Source organism: Geotrypetes seraphini, chromosome 2 (genome assembly GCF_902459505.1).
Source record: "Geotrypetes seraphini chromosome 2, aGeoSer1.1, whole genome shotgun sequence".
In the NCBI taxonomy this organism is placed as follows: Eukaryota; Metazoa; Chordata; class Amphibia; order Gymnophiona; family Dermophiidae; genus Geotrypetes; species Geotrypetes seraphini.
Genome location: NC_047085.1, coordinates 472,634,674 through 472,658,434, shown reverse-complemented (window position 1 = coordinate 472,658,434; position 23,761 = coordinate 472,634,674). Strand labels below are relative to the sequence as shown.

Sequence of the window (23,761 nt, the reverse complement as noted above, 5' to 3'; positions counted from 1 at the left end):
ATTACCCATTTATCATATTTAGCAATTGTGTCATACCATACCTATGATTTCAAAACATTTTAAAATGAAAGTTTAAGTGAAGGCTTAAAAAAACATTGGTTAGAAGCATACATTAGTAAAGTAAATGCTCGGGAAACCCATTGCCTACTTTTATGCAAAATACATACGGATGTCCCCACGGACAAGATCAACATGTTGGTAATTCCTATGTATGCACCGAATGTAATACTGTAAACTCCTGGATATGTCCAGCTTTTTCTTCCCTGTAAATCGCATAGAACTCCTCATGGGGAATATTAGCGATCCACAAATACTAATGTAACATTTTATTATAAAAATACATGCATAACCACAGATTCATACTGGCATACTTACATGCACAAAGTTACTCAGAACAGGCAGTTTTTGGGAGACAATTTTATAAAATCACGTAGGTACATTCATTTATAAACAGGCACAATAATATGAGCCTTAAGGGCCAGATTCTATTATGGCACCTAAATCGGCAGCTGCCAAAAAAACATGTCAATCATGCTTTGGCCTACATTGCAGACGCACAAGTTCTTTTGAGAATTGCGTCTAAAGGCACTTAAGGTCATTTCCGCCCATAACCATGCCTACTTAACCTTAGGCAGCTTTGTGTAGAAGCAATTACGGCGCTTACTTTTTAAAATGACTTTTAAATTGGTTTTAATGGCACAGTCAATGATTAAGTAGGGGAGGCTTTTTTGTTCATTTTGGCTGTTTTTTGACAGGTCTGCCTGGCCAATCAGGGACTTCCTTAGACTCCTCCCTAAGGAAATCCCTGATTGGCTGAGGCATCCCAGGCCCCTCCCAAGGGAGGAGCTGAGGTGCCTCAGCCAATCAGGGCCTTAGGCCCCTCCCCGTGCATCACATGATGCATCAGGGTGTGGTGGCCCGGGAAAGCAGCAGGAGCTAGAGGACTTTGCGCTTCTTCCTGCTCCCAAAGAGATGATGGAGGCCTAAGGAGCAGGAGGGACCGGGCACCTCTCCTGCTCCCAACTATTTTCAAGGTATAGGGAGGGAGGGGAGTAGGTCCAGGCAGGCAGACCGGACTGGACCAGGCCAGGCCAGGCTCGACCGGGGTGGGCTGGTCAGGAGGTGGTGCGGTAGGCCGGTCAGGAGTGGGACCCTCGCATCGGGTCAATTTGGAGAGGGGAAGAGGCATTTGTCAGGAGAGGGAGGGTAAAACATGCAAAATATCTGCCCGATTTAAAAAAAAATTTTAAAAGCCGGCAGAAGCCCTGACAGCAGTGAAAGGAGACTGTTTCTCCTGTTACTACTGTGAAGGCTCTAGTGATCCGTGCAGTCGATTGGAGGCGTGCCTCCGATTGCCCCCATTTGCATGCAGATGGTTGGGGAATCGGTCGGCCTGCCTCCAATCGCACACGGATCGGACACAGATCGGAGGGTTAGTGAATCTAGCCCTATGTGCTTTCCCCATTGAAACCATGAATATTCTATGTGCATTAATGGAGAAGCAGCAAGGAAACAAAGCCACAAGAGAAACACAAGCTAACAGAGTACCCTGATCAGCTGTGTTTGTCGATAATTAACACTTTTATGAGGTGAGCCATCCTCTCTTTGCCTGGGTAATTTTCACTTTATTAGCAAAAGCTTCATTGCTAAAATAATAATACAGCTTCTTATATCCTGCAATTTTCAACAGGGAATCATTGCGGCTCACAGCAAGAAAGAATACATTTGTGATTCCAGATTAAAGTGAGCAGATTTAGTGTAGATAGTTCATAGTATGGGGTCATGATAAATGGGAGCGCTAGACTGTGGATAGCAATCGTAACTACAAGGGGAAGAGGTATGTTTTTAGTCTTTTCCTGAAGAGACAGTTAAAGGGATAGAAGACCATTCTGTCTCATCTCCCTTCCTAGTGGGAATGTTTTATCTTGGAACCCCATTAACTTATTTGTGTGCACACATTAAAAACTCATTTTCTAAAATTATCCTTACCAGCCTCTGTCATGTTAAATATGAAAAAAAAAACCCTGTTCCCACCACCTCCACAAGCCAAAGGTTTGAGCATTAAGGGAGAAGCAAGGTAGCCATATCTGCCATCTTTGTTTATACTATACCCTGCAATACTATGCCCCTAGCATGTTATGTTATAGAAGGGTGAATTCAGGAAACCAAGCATCAGCTTCCAGTGCAACTCTCTTCAGGGGCTGTAAACAAGGGGGAGAAAAATGACTGCTGCAAATGAAAATCTGTGGTGTCTCAGCTTCACACACAGATAGAAGCAATTTCCAAGTGATTTTGGAAAGCCAAAGAGGAAGCAGAACTTAGTAATTTTATAAAGAAGAAATTGGCCAATATGGTTATCATGTGGCTGCATATGTCCATTCTGTAGCAAATCTATGTAAGAAAGTTTTGCATCAACAACTAGGTCAATCCTTTAAAGCTCTAAGTACAATGGGATAAAGCACACAAAACTTATCTTATACACAGCATAAAGGAAAACTCAAATGTAAAAAAGAGTGGCAGTAAGTATTACTAATGGGGGACATCAATACGTACCATGGTATTACAAGATAACTAGCATTGGTTTGATTTTCAAACATCAACATCAAACCTGTAGGGTGGTAGTGGTGTCTTAAAGCAGCAGTGAACATTTTAGCTAGTTGAGTAATCTAAAAACATATGTTCTGTCTATATCCTGGCAAAATCCTGGCATTCTTTTTAGTCTGTCTGTTAGTATAACCTGAGACGCACCAAGCATACTTAACACCATGCTTCACAGTATACCTGAGCATTCAAAGGAAATGTCAGAGTCCAGCATCTATACCTGCAGGGGTAAGCACTAGAGCCTGCAGAATATCAGAGAGGGAGATGATACCCACAATGCTATCTGCTTCATTCACCACTACCAGTCGATGAACCTGCAAGAGATGAGGAAGAGATACATGGAATCAAATAAATGGCACTCGCAGTCGTTTTCAACTTATAAATAAGCTGATCTGTGAAGTACTACTGGAGGCAGAGTGAAAACTCGGGAGTGGATTCCTTCTGCAGGCCATGTGAGTAAGGCAAAATAACCCTGTTGTCTAGAATGTCTCACCCATTGCACTGGAATAATCAATAATGGTCTGACCAAGGAACTGGATTACACCCCATCACTCTCAGCTCATCTTAAAAATAATCCTGAAGCAAAAATTTTAATCTACAATGTGTCCATTTTGGTGAATTGGCTTGGAAAATACATTGAGAAAGATGAGCATCACTCAACAAGATTACTAATAATGAGAAATAACCTCTAAAAATGATTAGAACATAGTAGACAAGTTAATGCTAGAGAAAATACAGAAACATACCGTATATAAACATATCTTTTGTAGCCAACAGTTTTTTGGCCGAATTCATCATATTTTTTTAACTTAGCTTGTCAACACTCTTCAATAGACTATGCTTTATCAGCCTGTTTTTTCATTACAGTCAGATCAGAATCTGAAGTGCAGATACAATGTACCTTTGTGAATAGGGTAAAGGGAACATAGTTTTCCAGAACATGAAAATACCAATCTTCAGAATAATGAGCTGCATTTCTATTTGAGATTTATTTATTTTTTTAAATTTCTTATGCCTCTCAGAACCATGTCACATTTAATCATTACATCAGCTTGTATGAAAGATCACATCCAGATGAAACTCTTACCAGAAACAGTACTTATTGTATTCTATCTCCCTCTGTATATACTACATAAAATACACAGCAAACACTCTACCGCAGACATGTCAAACTCTGGCCCGCGGTGTAATGAAATTTGGCCCACCAATTTCAACTTTGCACTTAAGATGGCCAACGGTACAAACGCTGCATCAGCAGTAGGTTCACAGTGCCCGGAAGATCAGATTGGGAAGCAAGCGAAAGAGCTGGAAGCAACGGGAAAGGCAAACCTGGGAGCTGCTGATCGGGGCGGGGAGGGGAGGGGGCAAGGGGCGGGTTCTCTCCAGGAAGTGAGTGATCCCTTGACTTACCTCCCCTGGAGGTGCCGGTGGAGGCCGTGGAGCAGCCGCAGCCCAACTCCCCAGGTAGCAGGCTGGGAAAAGAGACGGGGGGAGGCGGAGGCGCTCGCAGCCAGCAAGCCAAGTAGAAAGAAAAGCTCCCAACCCGCTGCCCTCATTGCCATAAAAAACAGCGTAAGCTGCCCGTCCCCCGTGCTCTCTGTGTGGTCCATTGGCTCTCCAAAGAGGCAGCAATTTAAAAGAGAAAAAAATTCAGCGCTGCCAATGAGGGACCGCGAGGCTGTCTTGTATCAGGATGCACTGCCTTATCTCCTTTCAGTGGCAGCAGCTAGTTCGTGTGAATAAATGCATCTTGTGACACTGTCTCACACTTCCCTGTTGGTCCTCGTTGGAAAATGATGAGAAATGGGCATGGGTGCTATACAGGGGGGCATCTCCTGGCTGACTTTTACTGAATAACTATGAATCTGATTTTCCTTGCTATGCATCCTTTCTTAAGAAGTTTTGCCAAACGTAAAAGGCAGGGCTCGATTTACTAAACTCGCTGTTTGTGACATTTAAGCTTTGATTTAAAAATAAATTTAAAAATTCAGAGAAAATTATATAGAAAATACATTTTAGGGAGAGCTGCACAGAAATATGAATGATTTGAAATAGGTATGAATTAGTACAGAAAAGAGGAAAAGTCTTTTTTATTTGCTTACATCACAGTTCCGGCGTGGGGTAGAAGAGGTTGTAACCCTATACTTCTACTAAGTCTAAGGGGTCCTTTTATTAAGGTGCGCATTTAGCACGCGCTAAATCGGTTAGCGTGCCTTAATAAAAAGACCCCTAAGTATCTTAATAAAAAATTTGGCTCGCAACTTAGCCTATGTTTTAGATTTCGGCCTCTTATGTGATTCAGTTTGACACCCCTGCTCTACAGTGATGGTGTCAATGGATAGCAATATTTTTGTGTGGTCATAACTTACTAAAAGATTAGCACATCTGCCGCAGGGCCTATAGGAAGAAAGTGGGTCCTGTGGCAAACAGGATGAACTAATCTTTAGTAAAAGACCTCCAAAATGTTTTATGCTGGATCAGTCCAAGGTCCATTGAGCCAACATCCAATCTTGAACAGTGGCCAATTTGGGTCACTAGGAAGTACTCAGCAGATTCAAAAGAGCAGATCCAGCAGTGGTTTTCCTTAAGTCTACTTGGATGTTAACTGTTTACGGACTTTTTCTCGAGAAACTTTTGAAAATCCCTTTTATGCCCAGCTATGATAGATAAGTTGACTACATCATCTGGTAACAAATTTCACAGTTTGACTGTGCATTGCATGAAAATACACTTTCTATGATTTGTTTTAAATCCGTTACCCGTTTCGTGGAGTTTCTCCTAGACTGTGTACTAATTGAAAACAAGTCACACATTTAGTTGGTTCAAAATATGATGGCTATATAGTTCTTTTTCTCATTTCATCTTCTCTTTAAGACTAAGTCATGCATTTCCATGCTGCACATAATGCATATGGAGGAGAGTGTGGCATAGTGGTTAGATCTAGAGAATGACACGGGGAAAAAAATCTGTCCCCGTCACTGGCCCACCATCCTCTGCACCGCCCCGTCACCGCCGTTCCCTTCACCGCCCCATCACCGTCACCGCCATCCCTTTCACCGCCCCGTCACCGCCACTGCCATCCCATTCACCGCCCCGTCACCGTCCCCGCTGCATCCATATAAGCCTTAGTACTGTAATATTTAGCTTATTCCTTTCTTATAAATCAAAGTTCCTGCTGCTGAACTAGAGAAAGAGATGTTCAGCTGGCAGGGCTTTGTTTATAAATTTTTATCAACACAACTAATATACTATTTTATCCTAAAGCAAAAAATAAATAAATAAATATAATTTTTTTTTCTACCTTTGTTGTCTGGTTTCTGCTTTCCACATCTTCTCATTGAATTCCTTCCATCCACTGTGTGTCTTCTCTCTGCGTCTTCCATTTGCTGTTACTGTGCCTCTCCCTTAACCCCCCCCCCCAAATTGGTCTAGCACCCATCTTCTTCCCTCCGCTCCCGCATAGTCTGGCATCTGTCTTCTTCCCACTCTGTCTTCCACATTTCCCTTGGGGGTCTGTTCCTCTCCACCCTCCTTCAATGTCTGTTCTATTCCTTTCCACCACCACCCTTCCCTCCCTCCTTTACCATCTGTTCCTTTCTACTACCCTTCAGCTCCTCTCGCGTGGCCTATCTACCTTCCTTCCTCTTATTTTCATGGCACATTACAATGTAATTTGTGCAAGCCACTGGAGCCTGCAAGCTCGGTCCCTGTCCCATCCCCACAAACCATCTCGCTTCTGTGCTCCTATTTTCTCCATTTCTAATATCTCCCCTATGTATCTCTCATTGCCCCCCCTGTGTCCATATACCATCCCCATGGCATGTCCCCTTTATGTCTCTGTCCCTATGCCCCATGCACATAATTTCCCCTCTTTCTGTTACCTTCCTGTGTCCAGATTTCCTCTATCTTCCTCTTCCATACCAGTGTGTCTCTTCTTTTCAACCCCATCTAGCTTTTTTCCCTCTTTCTTCCCCCCCCCCCCTGCTTCTAGCATCTGGCTCACCTGCCAGTCCTTCCCTTTCTTTCCTGCTGTGGGTTTTTCTTTCCGACTTCATCCCCTTGGCCCAGAATCCTTTTCCCTTTCACTCCCTCCTTCCAATTTGAGCCGGGAACACTAGCGATCGCACGGTCCCCGCAGCCACTACCTGCCTGCCCAATCGATCCTAGTGTTTAGCCAGCTCTCTCCCTTCTCCTCACCTTAGTTTATAGGTTTTCTTTTTCGGCGACCTGCACGCGCGGCTGCTCAGTGTTCAATCTTATGCTCTGCTGCAACTTCCTGTTTCCGGTTGCGTCAGAGCAGAAGATCGAAACTGAGCAGCGGGTGCGCGGCTCTCTGATAGCGTGCGGGTCGCCGAAAAAGAAAATCTACAAACTAAGGTGAGGAGAAGGGAGAGAGCTGGCTAAACACTAGAATCGATTGGGCAGGCGGGTGTGAGCTGTGGGGACCGCGCGATCCTTCATGCCTCACTGCGGGGACAAGACCATTCACCGCCCCGCGTGCGGGGAATGGCCTTGTCCCCGTCGCCGCAGCGACTGCTAGTTTTCTTCCCCGTTTTCGGCGGGTGACCCGCGGCTAAAATGCGGTGGCCGCGGGTAAACCGCCACCGTGTCATTCTCTAGTTAGATCTACAGCCTCAGTACCCTGAGGTTGTAGGTTCAAACCCTGCACTGCTCCCTGTGACCCTGAGCAAGTCACTTAATCCTCCACTGCCCTAGGTACATTAGATAGATTGTGAGCCCATCAGGACAGATAGGGAAAACGCTTGAAGTACCTGTATGTAAACTGCTTTGAGTGTGGTTGTATAACTACACAAAGGTATACAAGTCCCAATCCCTCCCCCCCTTCCCATATGAAAACCAGTAAACAAAAGGCCATGCTGAAGAAACAGAGCATCACTTGTCTAACTAGGAACTCTGCAGTGTTCCATCTTTATGAGGGATAAAATGCCCCTTTGAAACTATTAAAAAAGTTCACACCACCCAAATTGCAGGGGTTCTTAATTTGAGTTTCATGGATTAGCTTCTAGGGGTTGGTGAACCAGGTACAGACAAAAGGAAAATTCTTCTTCAACTTCTTCCTGTTACTTTTAACAATCTGCCTGAAAAATATTCTCTTAATAAATTGTGTTAAGGAAAACTAGAAATGGAATTTTAAGCCTGAAAGATGCCGAGAATCACTACGTAGCAAGTGATGAGGAAAAAGCAGATGCACTAAACAAATACTTCAGTTTTTTGTTCACAGAAAAAATCCTGGAGGAGACTGAAGTCGGTTACCAAAGCTATACAGGGGAATGGAGTAGATATTGTACTGTTCATGGAAGAAAAGTGTTTATTAGCAACATGAAAAACTGAAAATGGACAAAGTCATGGGGCCGGATGGGATACATGGGAGCCCAAAGAGATCCTGGCTGGTCTTCAAATATTTATTTTCTTTAGAGATGGGAGAGCATCCAAGGGATTGCAGATAGGCAGATGTAGTCCTCCACAAAAATGGTGACAAAGAAGTAGGAAACTACAGGCTGGTAAACCTTACTTCAGTGGCTGGAAATAGTAATGGAGATACTACTGAAGAAAAGGTTAGTGAAAATCTTAGAATCCATTGGGTTATAAGATCCAAGGCAATGTAATTTCACCAGAGGAAAAATCATGTCAAACATATCTGATTTCTTTGACTGGGTAACCAGAGAGCAGGAGAGAGGACATGCACTAGAACAGTCTGCTTGGATCTCAACAAAGCCTTTGTTACACAGTTCATGAAGATAACAGTCTTGAGAAACCTTTTGGAACAGACAATGGCTCAGTCGGGCTAGGAATGGTGGCATAAGTGAAGGAAGATGGGGGTGGCCATGGTTCCCAGCTACTTTAAGAGCTGAGGCAGGCTGCAGCACAGATCCAGCACTGGTCACAGTGAGTAAGGCTGTTACAGCCTATGTGGAAAATCAGGGGTGGGGGTGTCTTTAAAAGCCTTTTTCGTTTTTCTGCCCCTTCCCTTAAGGTTCCTCTCCCCCCAAAATCATTTTTTCACTACTTGTTAACTTTAGTTAAGGCACTTTGGAGCTTTTTTGGTGTCAAAAGCTGCCACAGTGACCATATTGATGTCCCAATTTTTTTTTTTAAGTTCTCCAAAACCTTCAAATCAACAGCACCTCACATGTTCACCAAGATAATGGTGGTGGTAGCTGCACATCTATGCAGAATGGGCTTGCAGGTCCATCTATATCTGGACTGGCTGATCAGAGCTTTGTCATTCCCAGCAGGAGAACAACAGTGGTTCACATGGTCCAGGTCCTGCTGAGCTTGGGTTGGATAGCTGGAATACCTGGGAGTTTTCTTCAAAACAGCAGAAGGATGTGTCTATCTTCCAGAGACACACAGACAGAAGCTTTGCACCCAGATAACAAGCTTGTTAGATAAGCCAGCTATGACCGCATGGCACTACCTTCAAGTGCTAGGCAGCCATGATAGACATGGTCCCGTGGGCAAAGGCTCACAAGTGTCCTCTCTAGAATGCGCCATTTCCTAGCAAAATCTTACCAGTGAAGATCTCTCCATCTCCTCTCACAGCACCTCTTCTGTGCTGGGATGTGAGAGGCTGATATGTACAGACAGGGAGAGGGACCTTGAAGTGATAGTGTCCGAGGATCTGAAGGCAACAAAACAGTGTGACAAGGTAGATAGCTGTAGCCAGAAAGATGTTAGGCTATTTAGAGGTGTACCTAGCAGAAGAAAGGAGGTTTGATGTCCCTGTACAGGTCATTGGTGAAGTCCCACTTGGAGTACGGTATTCAGTTTTGGAGGCCATATCTGGTTAAGGATATAAGAAGACTTGAAGTAGTCAAGAGGAAGGTGACGAAAATGGTAGGGGGTTTGCACCAAAAGATGTATAAGAGGAGACTTTAATATCTGAACATATATAGAGGAGAGAAGGGACAGGGGTGATATGATACAGAAGTTTAAATACTTGAATGGTATTAATAGAGAACCAAATCTTTTCAAGAGAAGGGAAATTGGTAAAACTAGAAGCATAAATTGAGGTTGCAGGGTGGTAGGAGTAATGTTCGGAAATTCTTTTTCACAGAAAGGGTGGTGGATGCCTGGAATGCCCTCCTGAGGGAGATGGTGGAGAGGAAAATGGTGACAGAATTCAAAAAAGCATGGGATGAACACAGAGGATCTCCAATTAAAATATGAATGGTCTAAACTGAACTACGGCCGGTACTGGGCAGACTTGCAAGATCTGTGTCCCATATATAGTAATTTGGTTTAGTTTGGGCTTGGGAGGGCTTTGATGGGAGCACTAGCAACTTGGGACACAAGGACAGTGCTGAGCAGACTGTCACGGTCTGAATCCCATAAACCACGAGATGGTTTGGATAGGCTTCAGTGAGCTTTGACGGCAACTCTAGTAGTTGGAACCTAATGACAGTAACAGGCAGACTTCTAAGGTCTAGGGTCCAGAAATAATAACAACAACAAAAAGATGACATTTTAATTTAATCATGAAATTGTAATGTGTGTAATTATAAAGCAGACTGGATGTCATACTGCGTTATCACTTTTTTGTGGCTGTTCTCTGAACTTTTTCTAGTTTTGTTGTACCCTTTTTGAGATGAGGAAAACATGTGGATAAAGGTGAACCAGTTGATATTGTGTATTGGATTTTCAAAAAGCATTTGACAAAGTACCTCATGAAAGCTTCTGAGGAAATTAGAAAATCATGGGATAGGAGGTAATGTCCTTCTAAGGCTTGAGAACTGGTTGAAAGACAGAAAGAGTGGGTTTAAATGGTCAATATTCTCAATGGAGAAGATAAATAGTCAGATTCCCCAGGAGTCTGTGCTGGGACTGCTGCTTTTTAATATATTTATCAATGATCTAGATATGGGAATAACTAGTGAGATAATTAAATTTGCTGATGACACAAAGTTGTTGAATTGCAAGAGGATTGCGAAAAATTGTAAGAGGACCTTGCGTGACTGGAAGCCTGGGTGTCAAAATGGCAGATGATGTTTAATGTGAGCAAGTGCAAAATGATGCGTGTGGGAAAGAGGAACCCAGACTATAGCTATGTGATGCAGGGTCCACGTTAGGAGTCACTGCCCAGGAAAAGGATCTAGGTGTCATAGTTAAGGATACGTTGAAACCCTTAGCTTAATATGCAGTGGCTGCTAAAAAACCAAATAGAATGTTAGAAATTATCAGGAAAGGAATGGAAAACAAAGATGCAAATGTTATAATACCCTTGTATTGCACCTCAAATACTGTGTACAGTTCTTGTCGCCGAATCTCAAAAAAGATATAGCGGAATCACAAAAAGGTACAGAGAAGAGCAACAAAAATGTTAAAAGGGATGGGATGACTTTCCTATGAGGAAAGGCTAAAGTGGCTAGGGCTCTTCAGCTTGGAGAAGAGATGGCTCAGGGGTTATAAGATAGAAGTCTATAAAATAATGAATGGAGTGGAAAGGGTAGATGTGAATCGCTTGTTCACTCTTTCCAAAAAAACTAGAACTAGGGGACATGAGATGAAGCTACTAAGTAGTAGATTTAAAACAAACCAGAGAAAATATTTCTTCACATAACATTGTAATTAAATTCTGGAATTCATTGCCGGAGAATGTGGTGAAATCAGTTAGGTTAGCGGGGTTTAAAAAAGGTTTAGATAAATTCCTAAAACAGAAGCCCATAAGCCATTATTAAGATGGTTTGGGGAAATCCACTGCTTATTCCTAGGATAAACAGCATAAAATCTGTTTTGCTACTTGGGATCTAGCTAGGTACTTGGGTCTTGATGGACCTTTGGTCTGTCCCAATATGGCAATTCTTATGTTCTTACTAGGGTGGTGACTCAAATCAGAACCCAGCATTTTGTACCCATATTTGGGATTACTTTTCCCTCTGTGTATCACTTTGTAGTTGCTCACATTAAATTATATCTGCCATTTAGATGCCTGATCTCCTAGTCTAACAAGATCTTTCTGCAAATCCTCACAATACTCTGTTTTAATGGTTTTGTATAATTTTATATTATCCACAAATGTCATCATCTCACTCTACTCTTTTTTTCAGATCATTTATAGATTTGTTACACAGCACAGGACCCATATAGATCCTTTGGGGCAATCTACTACTGACTCTTTAGTCCTACTATGCTTCATTTATTTTAGCCAGTTTCCAATCAAAAGGACACAGCCCCCTTTTCCATGATACCAATTTCCTCTCTACAGATTGAGTTCTCTGCCAAGGTATTGGGAGTTTTTCTTGACTTCTCTCTCTTTTTTAAAGATCAAATTAACTCCGTGGTCAAGAAATGTTTTTTTTCATCTACATATGCTGAGGAAGGTTAGACATCTCTTTCATCATTGTCACTTTTCCACCTTAGTTCAGGTACTAGCAACGTAATTAAAAGCAGAAGGGTAGGTTTAGAAATTTAGGCTTTTAGGTATAATGTAGCGGAAGAGCTAGCGCCACCCCTAAAATCTTATCTAGCTGACACAAGGTTTGCTACTTTTGCATCAGGCAGGCAAGTTACCAAGCAACTGTCATGCCCACAAAGCAATCCAGGTATCAACATGCTTAATGATTGCATTGTCAACTACAATGACCATCCTAATCTTTCCCTCCTGGGCACATGCCTCTGGAGAGATCTTCTGTGCAAAAGAAAATTATATCATTTAGATGCTCAGAAAATGCTGAACTCCTAAATTTATGCTCCTAAATTAGGCTTACAAATTTGTGCCCTATATTCAATCAAATTTATGAGCATTAGTTTTCAGTTGAAAATTTATCTTAAGAGTCTTAAAAGTTAAGCTTATAAATTTAAGCCTAAAGCAAGCAAGAGTAGTCGTCTCTGCAGACAATAAGACCAAGCAAAGAGCAGTAAAAACCAAAAGAAAATACAGTGGTACCTTGGATTACGAGCATATTCCGTTCCAGGAGCATGCTCGTAATCCAAAATGCTCGTTTATCAAAGCGAGTTTCCCCATAGGAAATAATGGAAACTCGCTTTGATGCGTTTCCCCCCCCTACAAGAACCGGCATTGCTCCACCCGGAGGCCCCCCCTGCAATCCAGCACCCCTACCCCCCCCCGCAATTCGGCACCCCCCCCCCCTAGCTTCTTACCCTCATCTGGGCACCGGCATGTCCAGTGCTTGGTGCTGGTGCCCGAAGATCGGCCTCCTCTTCTGCTGGCCTTGAGCATCTGCGCATGCTCAAGGCCTGCGAGTTCATGTTCTGAACGTGAACTCGCAGGCCTTGAGCATGCTCAGATGCACAAGGCCCAGCAGAAGAGGAGGCCGATCTTCGGGCACCGGCACCAAGCACAGGACATGCCGGTGCCCAGATGAGGGTAAGAAGCGGCGGGGGGGGGGGGGTGCCCGATTGCGGCGGGGGGGTGTCCAACTGCGTCGGGGGGGGGGGGGCCGGATTGCGGGGGGTGGCGCTCGTAAATCGAGCTGTGCTCGGTTTCCGAGGCACCGATTTTGCAAATGTTTTGCTCGTCTTGCAAAACACTCGCAAACCGGTGCACTCGTAAACCGAGGTACCACTGTAATGGATAATTCAGGAATCCGAAGGACAAACAAGATAACAATTTTATTGATAATCTCAAATTCACAAAGCTGCCCAAATTAGTGCCCCTTTTGTAGGGCACTAAACGAAAAGGTAAAAAAAACAAAAAAAAAACAAACCAACTTGAGCACTGAGGCAATTCTGTAAGTGGGCACTTCAGTCTAGGTGTCTTATAGCCATGCAGTGAGAACCTAAATGCCCAGATTCGGTTATAGAACAGTAGTGCAGCTGGTATTAACATGCCTTACACATTTAGGCACCAGCAATTATACCAGTCATAGACCTGATGTAAATGCAGGCACCCAGATAAGGCACATTTTCTACAAGCTGCACATGTAAAGAGGCAGCCCTGGCCATGCATGCCCTTTTTGTATTTACATGCTATGCCACTTGTGCACACTGTTACAAAATAGCAATTAGGTGCTCTGCTTCAACTCGCATGCATAAGTTTACACTTGCCCACAAAGGTGACAGTGTTCGGTACCCTTAGATGCTCAAGTGCCATTTAAAGATAGGTGCCCTGTTACAGAATTCTGCCCTGCAATGGCGAAAAGAAGCAAGCGCTTCAATAAAGACAGGCCAGGCATTTGCTTCTTTTTGCCACTGCAGAGCAGAATTGCCCTTCTATGCAGTTTAGATTTGGAATCAGCACAGAGTAGTGAGCAAGGGAATGTGACCCTGATAATTAGCCTGGTCCCAGCATGTTGCACTGAATCTAATTTGATTTCATCCCAAGTAAAGGACTGTTACTCACCTTTAATCGATATTTTCCGTAGACAGTACTATTGATCAGACACACAAGTGACTAATGTCCTTGCTCATTGTCAAAATGGAACAACGCTCCCAGAGCTCAGAACTAAGTGTCAAGTTCTGAGCATGTGCAGTCCTTCCCACATGCAGCCTCTTTTACTCACATAGCTCCAGTAGTGCAGGTCTTAAGAGGTGGACTGTGTGCCTATCAATCCTGCTGTCTATAGAAAACATTCATTACATACGAGTAATAAAGCTTTTTCTATCAACAGGCAACATTGATTCAAGTATATAACTGAATGATTCCCCAGCTTTTGATCGTTTCAGAGGCAACTTGAAAAGCTTCCTATTTAAAGACGCTTTATAACATCCATTATTAGGTTATTTTTCTACCAACTACATTTCCTCACTTCCAATCATTCTTTGATTCCTTCATCTTTCTTATCCCCTCCACCTGGCTGTTTTTACCTTAAATGTGCCACTGTCTAATCTTATATTATATTCCCTCTCTGTCTCGGTCTATCTGTTTGTATTTGAATATTGTAATTAATCAAAATGTTTGAAAGTACTATCATCTCTGTACCCATTTTAAGTTTGTATAGCGCTTAGAAAGTTTGGTAAGCGATATACTCAAATTTTAAATCAAACTTGAAAACTTAAAGCTATTTACTTCTCTTTATTATTGTCTATTATTCAGGAGTAGCCTGCTGGAGAAAAAAAAAGTGAAAGATGCACATAGTCCGGTTGACTAGCATCCCTTAACCAAATGCACTCTCTCTGAATGTGGACTAATCCAAGCAGTAGTGTGATGTAAAGGTACGAAGTGGGACCCAAGTTACTGCTTGGGAAGCAGACTTTAGGAGACCCACAACAGCTGCAGTGGCTCCAATTTGATGAGATGTAATTTTACTGATTATAGATGAGCACCTAAGAGAACAGGATGCTAGTCAATTTGTTTTAAGTTCATTTAGCCACTGGAATGACAATTCTGAAAGTCAAATGAGACAAAGCTGTGTGGATTTAGTTGGATTCAGTTTTTCTGAGAGCCTAGCTGCAATCCTGAGTGTGGAGGATTTCTCATGTAGATTTTTATCCCGTTTTGGATAGAATATTGGACATTCTTTCCTTATTAACATGAAAAGATGAAAGGCATGACTGATAATATAAAGTTATGGGAGCTCACATTGTACATATAAATTTGTGTGGAGATTATATGTGTTGCCACTAAGGGCCTGGAAAGTTGACCTAAAAGATAATAAGTGCCAGCAATGGGATGTTACTTCGATTCACATGTTCGGGCACTGTCTGGTTATTCAGAACTTTCAGCTTCAATTAGTAGACATGTTCTCTCAACAATGGTCAAAAAGGATTTGCCCATCACCAGCTATTTTTATTTGAAAAGTTTACTGTAACTTTTCCTTTTCCTCCAGGCATGAAGGGGTATCTTAAATGAGGGTGGATTTGGGGTGAAAGTTAAAAAGCTATGTTTATAATATATTGCATAATATAGTATAATGTTTTCTGGTTGAGAATTTGATGAAGGGTGGGTGGGTGGGGATTTTTTATACTATTAGATTTGTGTTAGATATTACAGTGCTATATTGGAATTATTTATGATACATTTTTGTGCACTTGTTATTTGAGTTAAAAATGAATAAAGATATTAACAAAAAAAAAAAAAAAGCTTTGTTGATGGCAAAAAAGACAATTTTCTCTTTATGGATGTCTCTAGATGCTCCTAGTGTCTCACTGTGGCACCTGTGGAATTTCTTTGTTGAAACTGGAGCAGCTGGATATCCAGGATCTTTTATCAGTATGAGAGATGCCTTTTCATAGAGTATGGGAGCGGTTTTGGAGTACTCTTACTCAGACCGCTGAAAGTAGACTTTTGAACACTCCATAATGGACTTATATAATAGATAACCTGTTGCACAGAAATAGCAGTATATCAAGCACTGAATAAACATATTCATAAAGATCTGAGTAGACTCATGGAGAAGTAGTGCCGTATTGGTGGGAGGGGAGAAATCTCAAAATCTCTGTGAACTAAGGAGAACAATGATGAATCTGATGAGTTCTAATACTGGAAGCTATATCAGCTTTGGCATTTTGTGGAATTATTCTTGTTTCTGTTCATGTGATGGCTCAATAAACATGATTAAAGATAACATGGCAAGGTGGTAGTAGTTAGGTAAGGGCTTGTGATGACATCAAAGAACTTCTAGATAACTAAGATCTAACTGCTATTAAGAAGCGTAACAGTGCAGATTCCATTGGTTCACAAGATAGATTCATCAGAGATGTAAGGATGAGGTTAATGTCCCAGGGTACACAAATGGGGTCACACGTCTGCAAAAGATGATCTGACATGAAGCAATTCTCATGAACATAGAAGGACAGGCTATTGGGAATTTAAGTGTACCAACCAGAGTGTGATAAGGCCAAGAGGACACCAACTTATATTGATGGTGGAGATTTGGAGCCCTAGATAAAAAAAATGGTGTCCAGAGAATGGTGAATAGGAACATGACCATTTATGAAGCACTGAATAAAAATCCTCTTCCACCTAATAGGAAAAGGCAAAGGTATGTTAGGAGGATGATTTTCTTACAACAAATAACATACTTGAATAGGCATTGATAGTCCTAGGATTGGAGAACAAACACTGTTCAGTTTCTACACCGAGTGCTAGGGGCAGGGATTTGATATACTGCCTTTCTGTGGTTACAATCAAAGCAGTTTTACATGTTATTTACAGGTACTTATTTTGCACCTGGGGTAATGGAGGGTAAATGACTTGCCCAGAGTTACTAGGAGCTGCAGTGGGAAATGAACCCAGTACCCCTGGTTCTTAGGCCACTGGACTAAAGCTACTTCTCCCTTCCCAAGAGTTTCCCCTTATTCAAGGTAGGAAAAGGGTACCACATGTACATGTCACCTTTCTCTGTATCTTATCTAATTCCGCTATATCTTTTTTGAGATACGGCAACCAGAATTGCACACAATATTCGAGGTGCGGCAGTCTCACAGAACAATACAACGGCATTATAACATTTTCATCTTTGTTTTCCATTCCTTTTCTGGCTACAGGATTATTTCCTACTTCACCAGGGTGATGCTCTCCTTTTAGGAGACCTCCCTCCTCCAAGGCAGCATAGAGTCTGCCAGACTGAAGGTGGGACTTCTCAACAACAACATCCCTGTAGGTCTCTCCTCTATGTGCCTCTCAGCTCCTCCAAGTCTGCTACTTTAACCTTGTGAGATTGGACCCGTCCCGAGTGCTAGAATCTCTTTGCACCAACTGGGAGCTAATCAAACATGTTCACTGTTGTTCTTAAGTAGTACAAGGAGGTGGACAGAACATTAGCTGAAGCAGCACGTTAAAAGGGTAATGAAAGCTTAGAACTTAGTTAACTTTTCCATTCCATTAACTTGTGTGCCCTATTCAATCCTACTTGTCAACCACAAAAAAGGAACTTTTAGCCTTTTCCAGACAGCAGCACTACTTCAAGAGCTTGGGGAAAGCTGCTCTATCCCAGCAACATGCTACATGTATATCTGACTTAATCCTGCTAGGAACTTTCTATCTTTCTTTCCAGATAGCTGCACCAGTCCATATTTCTATATGGATTTAACTACACAGCTGGCTTCTATTATATACCTGGTCTTGTCAACCAGTAAGTGTGTTCAGTTGTCTGTCACAGCCCCAGGAAAATAAAGATTAATCATTAAGGATAAAATGAGACTCTTACCTCAGCTTTTACTATTCTATTCACAATGGTCTCCAGTGTTTCTGGTTTACTGCATTTCACAACACCTTCAAAATACTGTGAACGGTGTTGAAGGGCCTGGGTAACGGTAATATCTAGATTATTATATGTCTTCTCAGCAGCAAGATTCTGAAATAAATAATTTTACATCCATAAATTTTCATCATAAGAACTTTACTGCTAAAGCAGAGGGGAAAAAAAATCTTAGGTGAAGGAGAAGCAGCAAATATTTTAAAAGAATTAGTCACAATTTGTGTTACTACGAAGCACAGAATTTGGGCTGTGATGTTAGTCCACATGGATATTAGGGTGGTCTATAAGTACACTAAAACTGAACCTTATCAGAACATGCCTCCACAAGACTGAATATGTTCTACCTCAGGTAGATAAGATATGATTAAAATTTCAAGTAGTTTGGGACAAATGTAGAGGTTGCTTGTGGTCCTACAAGGTCCTACATTATTCTCATAACATGGCTGGCTATTCATAACAACATGGTAATGTGGTTAGAAACTGTTACAATTAGCCATCGTATCACCTTCAAGGTGATACTATTAGTATTTAAAACATTAACCTTTAATGAACCCCAATTCATAACCAGAATGTTAATCCCCCATAATACCTCTCGACTTCTCCGGTTGACCTTCCAGAATCTCTTAGCTATCCCTTCCTTGAAAATAGTAGGCACCAGAAGACACGATATGTTTTCCGTAATGGGTCCCCAATGGTGGAACTCATTGCCTCAATATATTAAAGATGAAAAAGACCTTACTTCCTTTAAAAAAATCCTTAAAATCTTATCTTCTTAAAGACGCTTTTAACATTTAAATTTTAGACATGACATAACGTCTTCAGGTTTTAACTCTTTCCCCATCCTATTGTTTTTCTCCTTCTTTGTTTATTCCCTCTAAGAAAAAATTTGTAACTTTTCCCTTCTTTCCCCCTTGATTCACGTTTCTTTTATTTTTAAGAATTATGTTATTTCGTTAGTCTTTTTTGTAACCTACTTCTTTTTTAGAATGTTGTACATCGCTTAGTAAATCGAATAAGCGATTCATCAAATAATAATAAAAACTTGAAACTTGATTGGCTGGATACTAAATAGATATTCTTTGAAGCTGCTGTTATTGACAATAACATTTGTATTGTTATTTGAGTAACAACAATTTAGTACTGCTGCAAAGCAGAAAGTTACTTGAAAACAGAGTTGATGTCATATTTTAGGACAAAAACTAAGTTGTAAGAATGTCCGACTAGAAGCAGTGCTGAAGTATGGCTGCTAGGAAAGGGCACTGATGAACTGTTCAGTTTACATCTTCCAACCAATGGCGATGCTCTTTGATTGATGATGTACCTATACACTGACAAAAAGGCTGCTTTGAAAGTGGTGGCTCATCTGGCCATGATCAAGGTCTTGGAAATTTGACAGCGTGCAAGAATACCATGTTAGCAAATAGACTCGTGCATGTGCATATTGATGAAGCTTTAATATGAATATGAGAAGCTAAAAAAGAATGTCTTGTCCATCTTTTTGATGATGCTACCAGTGACGCATTAGTTGCAATGAAAATCAAAGACTGTCCCTCTGGTTGAACTCCAAGATTCAAATTGGCGGATTTAAGGTCATCTGGAAGTATTGGATGATGTTATTTCAGATGGTAAGCTGCTTGATTTTTCACAATTGCAACACAAATTCGGTCTTAATAAATCACAAAACTATAGGTGGTTGCAGTTGAAGCAGGCCATTCAGGTTGGGTTCCCTGAATGGAAAAATCTCAGTAATCAGTATAGTTTGCCACTCTTATGCTTTCAGGTGGACTTCCTGGGACATCAGGTATAAATTAATATCTGGATTTTTAAATAAGAAACCAAAAACTGGTTTTCAGGACAATTAGAGCACTGAGATCAAGCATCAAATTACTGCATCTCAATGGCCACGTATTTGGGCTTGGAGGATGAGATGTACAGTGTCTGCATCTATGAGATAAACTTGTTTTTTTCTGTTACATAGAGCATTTTGTTTGCAGAAGTTAGATAGCTCTAAATCTAACAGATGCTGGCACTGTCATCTTGAAGTTGGGACATTAGATCATTTGTTATTCTATTGTCTATTGATGCTTGCTTTTTGGAAATCAATATGGGGTCAAATAAAGTTTGTTAGATAATCCGTTGGCATTATCCTATAACACCATATTGTTTGGCATGTCAATGAGGGCTAAGAGCCAAATATCCTCTAATAACAAGCTTCTACTTATTATGACAGGGGTTGCTATACAACAGATAACGAATAATTGGAAAAATTGGGATAGGCTGAATTATAGCTTTTGGTGGAATTCTTTGTGTCATATATTTAAAATGGAAAGGGTAATTGCCATGCAGCAGGGAAATTTTAGGTTATTTGGGAGCCATTAACAAGATATTGTAAAGATTTAAATTACTGCATAGAATAAATATTAATTTTTTTCCCCCTTTTGTTCATACACGTCCAGGGTGGGGTGGGAATATTTTATGATTACTTATGCTTATGAATAATTGTTGGGTATGAGGGAGGGGGGATATTTGATGCAATTTAGAATTTGATGATATATTAAGTGTTGTTAAAGTATAAAATGATTGTATTCTCTTTTACACTTATTGTGAGTTTTAAAAATGAATAAAGATTTGAAAAAAAAGAAAATCAAAGACGGACAATTTCTAATCATGCAAAAGCAAGTTATTTCATCATGCAGCTTGGTCAGCATTGACATTGTACTTGCAAAGGAGGATAGAAAGAGTGAGAATAAGTTTGCAGTTAAAGCAGAGGCAGAATTTCTCATCAATAAAATCAATAAAGATTTAAAAAAAAAAAAAAAAAAAAAGCAGAGGCAGAAAATGTCATTGTCAGTAGAGTTCTACAAAGCCAACTGCTGCTTCTCTCCCTCTGACTAGTGGATTATCTGATTCCAAGAATATTGTTGAAGTTGACTAACAGTTGTTCAAATTCAGATGCCAACGGTGAACATCCTGAGGTTGCCAGAGCATTAGATCATGTTTATTTGCCAGACAGGGGTGGCACATTTGACATTGGTGCTGTTCCTAAAGCACTTGGCCATGATGTAAATGAAATGATATTGACAAGCAGCTCATCCTGACGTTTATGTTACAAGAACTGTGAGCAGCCACTCTGAAGGATGAATTCCCTGATGAAACAGAAACTCCATTATTGCTGCACTGGGATGGAAAACTCCTCTTGGACATTACTGGAAGTAAAGAAATGGTCAAATGAATTGCAGTACTCGTCACTGGCAATGGAGAAGAGGTTACTTGGAGTTCCAAAATTTGGCTGTGGAACTTGCAAACAGCAAGCTGAAGCCTCTCATATAGTGCTTGACAAGTGGAGTTTTTGGAGATGAGTCTGGGGACTGGTGTTTGATACCACTGTGAGTAATACAGGCCTGAAGAATGGTGCATGCATCTTCATTGAACCATCAGTAGGACAAGTTAGCATGGCTTGCCTGTCATCATATGATGGAACTGGTGTTCGGAGACATCATTACCCAATTATTTGGAGTTAGTAAAGGACCAGATGTACTGTTCAAAAGATTTTAGCAAAATTTGCCATATATAGACCAGGACTCATATGATGTTTGATAAATCATATAGGGTTGGGGATGCAGATAAATCAGTCCTTCAGAAAGAAATTGCAACTTTCTGCAGAACATCCTTGAATATATCACACCCAACGGAAGACTACAAGGAACCTTTTTTCTGCTCTATTTATTTTTTCTTGGCAGCTGCCTAAATGCTGATAAAGTGTAGCAATGTTGAGCACCTGGGGTCTTCCACAATGCAAGGTGGATGGTGAAGGCCATCTACAGTATTAAGATATTTCTGTTCCAGTGGCAGTATTCTCTTACTGCCAAAGAAGGCAGGGCATCAAAGAAATGATTCTTTTATTTTCATCTATATCTTCTATTGGTATGAAGCACCAGAGGCCAGCTCCTACTGCGTGGCATTACCTTCAAGTTCTGGAGTCAATGGTAGCGACAATAGAGATGGTGCCTTGGGCAAAAGCTCAAATGCGTGCCTTTCAAGAGTCTTCTGTTTTGCTGGTCTCTTCAAATGGACTTGCTTCAGCAGCCACTTCCATGGAAGGCGGAGGTGTGAAACAGCTTGAAATGGTGGCTTCAGCCAGCTTCCCTCTTGAAGGGCATGCCACTGCACATAGATCTCTAGACGATATTGACGACCAATGCCAGCTTTTATGGATGGGGTGGTCATTGCAATGGGCATCCTGTAAAGGGCTGTTGGTTTCTCTCACAGAAAAAATGGTCAGTAAATCAACTAGAGCTTTGAGCAGTCCACCCGGTGGCTGCAGACAATGACATCATCCCTGGAAGGCAAGGCAGTCCAAGTCTTTTTGAACAATGCGACAGTGGATGTTTACATCAATCGGCAAGGAGGCACAAGAAGTGTTCTGTTGCACCTAGAGGTTCAACTGCCTCGATGTGTAGAAGCCTACTTGAAGGCGATCTCTGAAGCTCATGTAGCAGGAGTGAAAAATGTTCAAGCCAACTATCTCAGCTGGCAGACATTGGACCTAAGGGAGTGGTTGCTGTCCTCATAGGTGCATTTTTTGGAGGTGGGGATGCTCTCTGATGGATCTGATAGCATCAGCCATAAACCAACAAAAAAGTGGATAGCTTTTACAGCCAAAGAATCAAATCCAGAAGCACAGAGACCAACTTTAGCTGGAGAAAGAACTTTTGTATGCATTTTCCCCTGGGCCTATAAGTCAAGTCAATCACTGAATTGCAAATCATTTGGGTTTGGTAGTTCTGGTGTTGCCAGATTTGGCCCACATGTCATGGTATGCAGACTTGGTTCACCTGCAGAAGGACAAGAAGATCCCTGCAATCCAGTAAAAGAAGATTCTATCTCAAGGTCCAGTTCTCATAGAGAATCCGGAAAACTATGGGTTTTTGGCATGGCTCTTGAGTGGGCAAGCCTTAGTAAGGAAAGGTTATTCAGGGGTAGTCATCACTACTCTTCTTAGAGCAAAGAAGCCTTCAACAGTTGTGGCCTATGCTAAGGCCTGGAAGATGTTTTGACACTGGTGTGCCAAGGACAAAATAGTTGCTGTTAAGAGCTCCGATATCAGTGGTCCTAGCACTTTTTCAAGCAGGACTTGAGAAGGGCCTTGTGGTTGGTTCTCTGAATGTACAGATAGCAGGTCTTTCATGCTTCAGAGCTTGAGGGGAGAAAGTTTCTTTGGTCTCTCACTCCGATATGACAAGGTTCCTAAAGGGGGCTCTTCAGTTGCATCATCCACTGAAGCTATACTTCCCCTCCTGAAATCTTAATCTGGTCATTGAAGGGCTCAACAAGGCTCCATATGAGCCTTTGTAGGAGGCTTTCCTACTGGAGTTTACTGTTCTTGGTGGCAATTGCTTCGGTGAGAAGGGTCTTGACAAGGAGCCGTTCCTTGAAATTACAGAAGCAGGGATTTCTTTACTCATAGTCCCATCCTCTTCTGCCAAAGGTGGTTTTGGCTTTCCAAATCAATCAAAAGTCCTTTTGTCCACGTTTCATCCCACGGGGTCAGAGAAAAAGGACAAAGTATTGAAACTACTGGGCGTCCCTAGAGCTCTTCTTCGTTATCTGGAGGTTGGCAATGACTTTCATGTCTCAGATCACCACTTTGTGCTCACCAGCCAGGCCAAATGAAGAAAGACAGCGTCTAAGGCCTCATTATCTATAGGGATTAAACTGGCAATTTTGTCTGCATATATTATCTTTGGTACACTGCCACCAATCTCTTTGAGGGCACATTCCACCAGAAGCATGGCTTTGTCATAGGCAAAAGCTCAGACAGTTTCTCCTGAGGAGATCTGTAGGGCAGATACATGGTCCACTCTTCGTACTTTAATAAAGTTTTATAGAGTGGATGTGGCAGCCAGGAAGGATGCCACTTTTGGGTCCTCCTTGTTGAAGACAGGCTCAGTTGTCCCATCCTAAATTCAGGGAACTGCTTTTGTATGTTCCTAGTGTTGCACTAGAAAGAAAGATTAGGTTCTTTCCTCAATCTTCTT

At 41.6% G+C, this 23,761-nt stretch overlaps 1 protein-coding gene across 10 annotated transcripts in view; it reads right to left on the bottom strand.

Moving 5' to 3' along the window:
• Positions 1 to 23,761, bottom strand: part of PRKAG2 (protein kinase AMP-activated non-catalytic subunit gamma 2) — a 642,927-nt gene that overhangs the window by 4,877 nt on the left and 614,289 nt on the right. For 9 of the 10 annotated variants that reach the window (XM_033931673.1, XM_033931675.1, XM_033931678.1 and 6 more), the window contains 2 exons: positions 17,673 to 17,819; positions 2,822 to 2,915 (listed from right to left, as the gene is read on the bottom strand). In XM_033931673.1, coding sequence (XP_033787564.1) covers positions 2,822 to 2,915; positions 17,673 to 17,819 — 241 coding nt within the window. Of the gene's footprint in view, positions 1 to 2,781; positions 2,916 to 17,672; positions 17,820 to 23,761 lie in introns of all 10 variants that reach the window. The other variant, XM_033931676.1, reaches the window with a different exon arrangement.